This window comes from Cylas formicarius, unplaced genomic scaffold (genome assembly GCF_029955315.1).
Source record: "Cylas formicarius isolate icCylForm1 unplaced genomic scaffold, icCylForm1.1 PGA_scaffold_1__22_contigs__length_36826433, whole genome shotgun sequence".
NCBI classification, from domain to species: Eukaryota; Metazoa; Arthropoda; class Insecta; order Coleoptera; family Brentidae; genus Cylas; species Cylas formicarius.
This window is the reverse complement of record NW_026844264.1, coordinates 25,007,564-25,017,550: the sequence shown is the minus strand read 5'-3', so window position 1 is coordinate 25,017,550 and position 9,987 is coordinate 25,007,564. Positions and strand designations below refer to the sequence as shown.

Below are 9,987 nucleotides of genomic sequence, written 5' to 3'. Positions count from 1 at the left end.
CTTCAACCGACAATGGCAAAAACAGTGTGGCCGGCTTGAAACACTTTGAAACATTCATAAACGCCTAAGATAATCCGCTCAATGTACGGCATCTGCAGGTTTCTTCTTCGGTCTTCATCGGCGTACAAGACAATTTGTGAGTTGGGAATGAAACTAAACGTCATAGAGTTGCCTTAAGCCCAATTCAACTTATCTCTATTCACTAGTAACTTGCATTAATAAAAGGTAGGGTTTTATAACTTCAACTTTAATTTTTAATACAATTTCATGGTTAAATCACAGAGATATTACAGTTCTCAGCTGTGTTCATTTGGAGATCAGTTAGAAACTCCATTCCACTGAAAACCATATATATTGCGGCATTATCAATTTGGCTAACCATTGTGGAAAAAACTGGGAGCTGCTTGGGGAAAGACTTGGACAACAAAAAGTACGCAAAAAATAGAAATATTCTAATATGTATTCTGCGACCGTAGTCAAAAATAGTATTGTTTTGTTCTGTGCTGGATTCTGTGGTGGAGCATCGCACGCGGCGGTTTACCCTTCGCTCGCTCCATCCTTTCGTGCGACTGATTCGGAAGTGTTTGGTGATCGTTTTTAAGGGTTTTAAGTTCTGCCGGCCCCGCTGTGTTGACCGTTCACGCCGTTGTGGAGGCCGGATGGGCCCAGATTGTGGTAGCGGGGGGATGTCGGTTTTTTGGTTCGGTCAAAAGTGTTTTTTGTTAGCTGAGCAAATATTGGTTATATTCTTCTTTGTACGTATTGATCAATTACCAAAAGCGAAATTCCTCGACAGACGTTGGCAATGGGTGAATGGTCATAGTAGCTTGCCCAACTGTTTGTAAAAAGAAAGCGAAGAGAAGTTCTGTGCTTATTCTATGCACATTCTGTGGTGGAATCTTGTTTACGTTTTGAATTTTCCGGTGTTGGACTTGATTTCTGCCTATTTACCACAATATCAATAATTTATAATAGCGTTATGACCAATCTACAAAATGGCAGTAACCCAGGCCGCCCAAGTGAAGACGATCCTGATCCTAGGGATCTTATAAAAAGCAGGGAGTTTATGTACCGACTTATCATAAGGTCCTTTCAACATTTATGTCCTAGTTTCTTCATTATTTATTATTTATGTTATTCTAGCCAGTTATTTTACGATGGACATCAGGCTCTGGGACAAACACTGGCACAAGCTGTTCAAGCTGAACCAGCATGTGCACCCAGTGACAGACTGTTCCGCATTACTTTGGTAGGTCTTGAACATGAGCCTGATCGAAAGGAACGTCCTCCGAGTATCGGCATTGGCAACAATACAGTTGGACCGGGATTGGGTACTTAAAAAACTATAAAGAGAAAACGTATTAATTTGTTTTTCATTTATAGATTTGGAGTTTGAAACAGATTCTACTTTACCCGCACCAGAACCAGCTTTGTATGAAACAGCTTATGTTACATCCCACAAAGGGAATTGTAGAGCAGGTTGCTTTTCAGCAGATGGCCAGCTCATTGCTACTGGTAGTGTTGATGCCAGTATAAAAATTCTGGATGTAGACAGAATGCTGGCTAAGTCTGCTCCAGATGAATTAGATCCATCTAGGGGTGAACAGCAAGGACATCCTGTTATTAGAACATTGTATGATCATATGGAGGAAGTGACTTGTCTAGAGTTTCATCCGAAAGAGCCGATTTTGTGCTCAGGGTCGAAGGATCATAGTATAAAGCTTTTTGATATTTCTAAAGCTAGCGTTAAAAAGGCATTTAAAACAATTTCCGTAAGTACCAAAATAAATCTTTTATACCTAGATATTTTTTCTTGTTTTTAGAGGTTAAATCAGTTAACTTGTGGCTTAGTGATAGAATAAGATATTCTGTTATAGGAGGCTGAGCCAGTCAAATATTTTTCATTTCATCCTACTGGTGATCATTTGATAGTTGCCACAAGTCATCCCGTAATCCGCATGTATGACGTCAATACCCTGCAATGCAATGTGTGCCCTTTTCCCAATCAGCAGCATTCGCAAACGGTAACATGTTTGAAGTGGTCCTTGGATGCAAAACTCTTTGCCAGCTGTAGCAAAGATGGTTCAATTAAATTGTGGGATGGAGTATCGAATAGGTAACTTCTGAGTTTATATTTGAAAATTTCATATACCTTATCCAAAAAAAAAAAAATCGAATATGCAAATTAGAATAAATTGAAATACAAGCATTTCTCTCCTCCTTTCTTTGTTTCCCAAAGTCTCCACATTTTTTGTAAATATACATACCTCTAGTAAGAACTACACTAACTATATACATTTTTGCATTTATTAAAGGTGTATAAATACCTTCACAAAGGCTCACGACGGATTTGAAGTATGCTCTGTTATGTTCTCGAGGAACGGAAAGTATATTTTATCAGCCGGCAAGAATTCTATATGCAAACTATGGGAACTGACTGCTAGCAGATGCCTTATTGCCTACACAGGTGCCGGCACCACCGGCAAACAGGAATATGAGGCTCAGGCGGTATTTAATCATACGGAGGACTACGTGTTGTTCCCAGATGAGGCTACCACATCTTTGTGCGCATGGAACTCCAGAAATGCGTCCCGAAAACAGTTGATGTCATTAGGCCACAATGGGGCGGTACGTTTGATTGCCCATAGTCCCACGCAAGCAGCTTTTTTGACATGTTCCGACGATTTCCGGGCGAGGTTTTGGTATAGGCGAACTCCAACTTTGTAATTTTAGTTTTGAATATGTTTAATTAAGAGGTTTGTAAGTTTCCGATTAAAGTTGTGTCCACTTTTTTGCGTTTGAACTCTAGTAAAGCACTTAGAATTTCTCTTTCATAACAAAGGTGCATTATAAAATTAAAAGATTATTAAACACTAGCCTAGCGTAGGAAGTCCATTAATTGACATATCGACATTAAGATGGCGCTGTTGCAGGAAGCAACTGGAAATAATATTATTTCATGGTTGTTCATTTTTAGTTACAATATTTGTGTAAACAGACTAATATTTACCCTCTGGACGAAAACTTGAAATTTTTTTCTAGAAGACGCTCTCTAGAAATTAAAATAAGGAAGTAGTCGCCAACACCAAAATAATATTTTTAATAAATATCTTAAAAATAAGTCCTTGAAGTTTGGGAAAATATTTTTAAGATGCAGGAGTAATTTCTGGGTATTGAAAGTGAAGTGAAAGTTAAAAAGCATTGTATAATATGTTTATTCAAGAGTTTTGTTTATGTAAATTCGCTTGTACTTTTTATTTAAAACAGTTTATAATGAATGAGAAATACTTTTATTAGAGAGCAACAGTGCAATGTAATGAATAAATAATAAAAAATACGTAATTTTAACCAAAAGCTGGAAAGTATTAGTAAACTTGTCATATAAATGAAAGTTTATTTTGCAATAACTTGACAAGGAGTTAAATTTTCTTGGATTCTTCTTCAAATTTAATCGATTATTACCGTCTTCGGATAATACATAATATGCAAAACTGAATATTAGGTGGTGCTTAATGTTAATATTTTTACCGTTACCAACTAACAATAATATAATAATAATCAATATCTATGCCACACAATTTGTTTACTAGGTATATTCTTTTGTTGCCGTGATTTTTTCTAAAATCTACGCCAGCGCTACTACGTTTGTGTTGGAGCTTGAATGATATGTGGAATGTTATTTTGGTTTGGTTTATAATCAACATTATTCCGTTTCAACCATTCTTCCTTGCTTAATGATACGAGATCTGACCAACATATTTTATGTTTTTCTAATGACTGAAAAAATTAAATCTTTGAGGGGACATCTTTTTCTTAAAGAACGTGTTTCATGGGTTAAGATTGCTGTGAACACTAATAAGCAGGACATGCCGTATACAGGACGATTGATGGTAATTGGAAGAGCAGGCGTTCATGGAGAAGGGAAACAGGATCAGTCTGAAATTACATTCATTTACTTAACGGATGTGGCTCTGTCTACCTACAATATTTTTGGAGATGACAGCAAGACCGGCATGAATGACTATTTAAAAAAGATAAATTATTATAAATGCCGTAAAATTGATTTGCCTTAGGGTTTTCACGCTAACTTATATATTTCGCACCATTCTTTTCTAAACAGGGATCTCAGATACATAACTCGTTTTCCTTCTGAAAATTTAATGGGATCTGGATAAAAATACTACAACAAAAATGGCACGACCAGACTAAAAAAAAGGCGAATAGATAAAATATCAGCGGCCATATTGATTGTTGAACCTGGCAACATATTGAATGAATCTTCTCAACATTTTTTATATTAAGATGAGCATCTACCTACCGATTTGTTGTGATTTATCTTTTTTATTGCTTTGTTTTTAAATTTATATATACAACAAAAAAATTATATATACAAAATCTAAATGGATGTCAAGCACAAACAATTTTATTGATAGAAAACGTATTACCTATTCTCGAAACGGAGTACCTACTTCTAATTTGACAGCTGTTATGCTGGTCCGTTTAAAAATAAACGGCGGCGTCGGCACGACGACGCGACGTTCAAGTTTTTGACTTCTTATATCGTAATACGATATTTACTTTTTTCTCAAACGGAAAATTCGGTGGCTGGGTATATATCGCACTCTCGATGAAAGAACCAGATTTTCGTCGTATGATGATTATTTATTGAAAAGGTACTCTAGATGGTTCCTTGTTTTTACTTAATTAGATTGATAACCACCCATTTTAAAACCCCTGTCTCTCAAAGCAGGCTTAAGTTTCTGTTGGCTAGTCAGGTAGATAAGATTTGCATCTGTGGGTGACATTTTTGGAACTATTATCAAAAAAATTTAGTGCTTATTAATTTTGTTAAAAAACAAAAAAAAAAACAAAATACTAAACGTAATTTAAATATGCACTAAAAGGAATATTTAGAAAAATGATAAACTAAAGTTTCCGTAAGCTATCTTTAGCTTTTTCTGTCATTTTCATTATAAAATAAATGGGTAAACAGGATTTGTAAAAAAACACATATTCAAACTGGAAAAACAAATGGATAAACAATATCAAAATTTTTCCTCCTTTCTCAATTACATTAGTAAGTGAGGTCTATAAATTAATTGGACCGACATGTTATGTTATGAAACTGGTATAAGAACACTTAACGTTGAAAAATAAACATCCTACAAAATAAGCTTTTGGCACCGTTAAAACAGAAAACCACAATTTCAAGGTTGAAAACAATTTTAAGCCACTACATATTCAGATCAAGGGTAAGAAAATGAACAATCCAGAAAAACATAGAGTAAACCATCTGTCTCAATTACAAATCCTCATCGACTTATTTTAAAGCTGAATAATTAGTACACTTGTTGAGGAGGATTTTCTATAATTTTTAAGATGTCGAATTAGTATCCAAAACACTAATTTTTAATGTAAATTTTGTTTTTCTTGTTTTGCTTGCCATTTTTATTTTATTCCGTCTTTGACGCGACTTTCCCTTTTATTTATTAATTTTTGGATTTTTCCATAAAAAATAGAAACGTGATAATTTGGGGTTTTAGGTAGCTTTGATTTTTACATTTTTTTATACTTTGTCCGAAAATTGTTTGATTTGGTTAGTTCTTCTAAATAGTGTTTTAGAAATATTGCAATTCTGTTTGATATTTAAATTGTTTAATTTAATTTTTACTATCGTTTTAATTTCCTTCTAATTAGGCTGAAACGCGTATGACCCAATATGAACATGGAAATATATAATTTCACATTGTATCAAGTTAATTCTTGGAAAGAGAGTTTGCTTAATTTTTTATATAATTCGCACTAAAACGCGGCAAATGAAGAAATTATTTCCAGGAATAAAAATATATGCTTTTAGCTGGAAAATGCGAAAATCAGATCAAAATTTAAAAAAGTAATTGTTTTACTTTTTTTGTCTTTAAAAAACCTCCAGAGACATCAAGATCTTTTGTGAGTTTGATGCCTTGTTGTACCCCAAAGCAAGAAATCAATGTCGGTTTCTAATCAATGAGAGAACTATTTCATATGAATGGTTAGGAATATAGGTATATCACAATTGGAAAATTCGGTGGCTGGGTATATATCGCACTCTCGATGAAAGAACCAGATTTTCGTCGTATGATGATTATTTATTGAAAAGGTACTCTAGATGGTTCCTTGTTTTTACTTAATTAGATTGATAACCACCCATTTTAAAACCCCTGTCTCTCAAAGCAGGCTTAAGTTTCTGTTGGCTAGTCAGGTAGATAAGATTTGCATCTGTGGGTGACATTTTTGGAACTATTATCAAAAAAATTTAGTGCTTATTAATTTTGTTAAAAAACAAAAAAAAAAACAAAATACTAAACGTAATTTAAATATGCACTAAAAGGAATATTTAGAAAAATGATAAACTAAAGTTTCCGTAAGCTATCTTTAGCTTTTTCTGTCATTTTCATTATAAAATAAATGGGTAAACAGGATTTGTAAAAAAACACATATTCAAACTGGAAAAACAAATGGATAAACAATATCAAAATTTTTCCTCCTTTCTCAATTACATTAGTAAGTGAGGTCTATAAATTAATTGGACCGACATGTTATGTTATGAAACTGGTATAAGAACACTTAACGTTGAAAAATAAACATCCTACAAAATAAGCTTTTGGCACCGTTAAAACAGAAAACCACAATTTCAAGGTTGAAAACAATTTTAAGCCACTACATATTCAGATCAAGGGTAAGAAAATGAACAATCCAGAAAAACATAGAGTAAACCATCTGTCTCAATTACAAATCCTCATCGACTTATTTTAAAGCTGAATAATTAGTACACTTGTTGAGGAGGATTTTCTATAATTTTTAAGATGTCGAATTAGTATCCAAAACACTAATTTTTAATGTAAATTTTGTTTTTCTTGTTTTGCTTGCCATTTTTATTTTATTCCGTCTTTGACGCGACTTTCCCTTTTATTTATTAATTTTTGGATTTTTCCATAAAAAATAGAAACGTGATAATTTGGGGTTTTAGGTAGCTTTGATTTTTACATTTTTTTATACTTTGTCCGAAAATTGTTTGATTTGGTTAGTTCTTCTAAATAGTGTTTTAGAAATATTGCAATTCTGTTTGATATTTAAATTGTTTAATTTAATTTTTACTATCGTTTTAATTTCCTTCTAATTAGGCTGAAACGCGTATGACCCAATATGAACATGGAAATATATAATTTCACATTGTATCAAGTTAATTCTTGGAAAGAGAGTTTGCTTAATTTTTTATATAATTCGCACTAAAACGCGGCAAATGAAGAAATTATTTCCAGGAATAAAAATATATGCTTTTAGCTGGAAAATGCGAAAATCAGATCAAAATTTAAAAAAGTAATTGTTTTACTTTTTTTGTCTTTAAAAAACCTCCAGAGACATCAAGATCTTTTGTGAGTTTGATGCCTTGTTGTACCCCAAAGCAAGAAATCAATGTCGGTTTCTAATCAATGAGAGAACTATTTCATATGAATGGTTAGGAATATAGGTATATCACAATTGTCACCATGAGGGATAGGTGCTCCATCAAAACTAGCAAACAAATTATCAAAAAATCTGAGCAAATTTCTATTTAAAAAAATGCGGCGCAATAATCTCGCCTTTTTAAATTGTTAGCTTTTAAGGAGTCGCGTCTCTTGCTCTTTATTATCGAAATCTAATATCTTAAGAAATGCCTTAGTGCCTGCACAAAATATATATTTTTTGTCTCGTTATTCCCGGTTTCAACTAAGTGTACAGAGAAATTGTGACTTTATGATTTCTTACTACTTTTATCAAACCTTTACACCTACGAAAACTCTTTCAGACTTGAATGGGGATTATTATTAAAATTTTCAAGCGTTATTTGGTCTAGGCCTTCGAATTGTAATGCTAAGCCCGTTAACATTTAAAAACAGTTACGTGAGTAATATTGATTTCTGTTGGTTAAGTACTTGCTTCGTTGCCAACTAATATTATTGACAGCTTTTCTTGCAAAGAATAAAACATTATTAGGAGATTTTTTGACTTCCTTTAAACATTCCTTCCAAATATTGAAAACTATTTTTTCTACTCCTGTCTGTAAAATACCTAATTACACACCGATCTAGCGTGCGAGAAGCGTCACTTTACCACGTCAGTGTCGTTTCCCACGGATCTGAGCCACTTCGGACATTTCCGGGATTTTATCGAGCGGGATTGGAAGCAATCGGATGTTTTCGGAGATATTTCCCACGCCTTGAATTTTGACGTTTGTCAATTCTAACGGTCATGTCAGTGAATGTATTCGTGTTGTTTTGCGAAAATATAACCAAAAAGTAACGGTCGTAGAAAAAGTATAGTAAGTCACTCGTTTATTAAACACAAAATTTGAATGATTTCAGTCAAAATTAAATATTTCCCGCTCGTCGAATACGTAATTTGAATACCTAGCAGATGTGTATATCATAGCCGAGCTTGTTAATTTATACAGGGTGCTACCTAATTTCTCTGACAAAAGGAATGAGGAGATTTCTGACATAAGGTTACGTTTATTCTTATGGATTCTTCCATTAATTGTAAACATATTTTTGGAGTATATGCTATATTATTGGAATTTAAAATTTAAAATATCTAGACAAAACAGGCAATTTCGGGACAAAATCTGAAATACATAAACAAATTGATAAATATACATATATTTAGAAATAAAAATAAATTTATAAATTTTTTTATAATTATAATTTTTCTAAATATCGAGTGAAATCACGCAATTTCAATGTAAAATTTTGAATTGGAACACAAAATTTTAAAATTTTTGAATACAAATACGATAAATACGATAAAATATGAAATTTTAGAAGTTAGAGATAAACCGCAGAATTTTAGCCTAAAGTTTCGAGTTAGAATGAGACCATTTTACCTTAAGATTTTTTGTTTTATCTCAACTATGTATTCAAACTACGAACACGAAATTTTAAAATATCGTGATAAAATAAGAAATCTTAAGGTCAAATTTCGAAACATAAAATTTTTAAATTTTGAATTAAAAGATTAAACAATTTTGGGATTAAACACGAAATTTTTAAAATTTAGAGATGAAGCACGAAATTTCTTAATATTTACAGATGAAGCACGAAATTCCTTAATATTTAGAGAAAACACGAGAGGTAAAGTTTCGAGTTAAAATGCGAAACTTAAAATTTTGTAAATAAAAAATCTAAAAATCTAAAAATCTAAAATTTAGAGATAAAACACGAAATTTTTAAATTTAGGAATCAAGCAGGAAATTTTACCATAAAATTTAGAGTCAGAACACGATTTTTAAAATATAAAGAGAGAACACGAAATCTTATGCTAAAATTCTGAGTTAGGACAAGAAACTCTAAAATTTTTAAATAAAAGACGAAAATTTATTATGAAATTTCTCGACAAAACACAAAATTTTAAAATTTAGACATAAAAAACGAAATTTTTAAATTAACAAAGAAAGCAGGAAATTTTACCATAAACTTTAGAGTCAAAAATATAGAGATAAAACATTAAATCTTAAGGTAAAATTTAGAGTTAAAACACGTAATTTGTAGGTTAAACATGAAATTTTAAGATTTATTTTTGAGACGCATCTTCTACGCCTTCGTAGTAAAGTGCAAAAACCAAACTTTCAGAAAGATCTCTCGTTTTCCATTAACGTCTAACGCGTCACTGACCGCGCGAATCACCCTGTATATACGAGGCCGCGCGAAGCCGCAACCGAACTCGATTTCCGAGTCAGGGGGAGTAAAACCGACGCGTCGTACCGCGAACGGAAAGGTAGCGACGCGACGGACGTCGGAAAACTTTGATCTAATCGTGGAAATCGCCTGACGAGTTCCGCGACCTACTTTAAAAGTCAACAAACTGGCAGACGAGACGCGTCCCGTCCTCCGAAAGCGACACCGCTCGCCGCGTCGCGACGCTCGTCTCATCGTTCGAGCGTCTGCCGACAGATGGACCGCTATAGGGAAC

General features: G+C 33.1%; 1 protein-coding gene across 1 annotated transcript; it reads left to right on the top strand.

Moving 5' to 3' along the window:
• The first annotated feature begins 583 nt into the window (after positions 1–583).
• Positions 584–2,782, top strand: LOC132696660 (cleavage stimulation factor subunit 1-like). The gene is made up of 5 exons (XM_060661616.1): positions 584–1,086; positions 1,144–1,331; positions 1,384–1,772; positions 1,878–2,116; positions 2,316–2,782. Exons 1-5 carry the CDS (start codon positions 980–982, stop codon positions 2,725–2,727), a joined length of 1,335 nt encoding a protein of 444 aa, XP_060517599.1. The 5' UTR covers positions 584–979; the 3' UTR covers positions 2,728–2,782.
• Positions 2,783–9,987: the final 7,205 nt, after the last annotated feature.

Bases quoted from the DNA above. Each gene is read 5' to 3' on its own strand.
- LOC132696660 (XM_060661616.1), top strand. From the start codon at position 980: ATGACCAATCTACAAAATGGCAGTAACCCAGGCCGCCCAAGTGAAGAC. The intron at 1,087-1,143 runs GTCCTTTCAACA...ATGTTATTCTAG, and splicing joins ATGTACCGACTTATCATAAG to CCAGTTATTTTACGATGGAC. The intron at 2,117-2,315 runs GTAACTTCTGAG...CATTTATTAAAG, and splicing joins TGGGATGGAGTATCGAATAG to GTGTATAAATACCTTCACAA.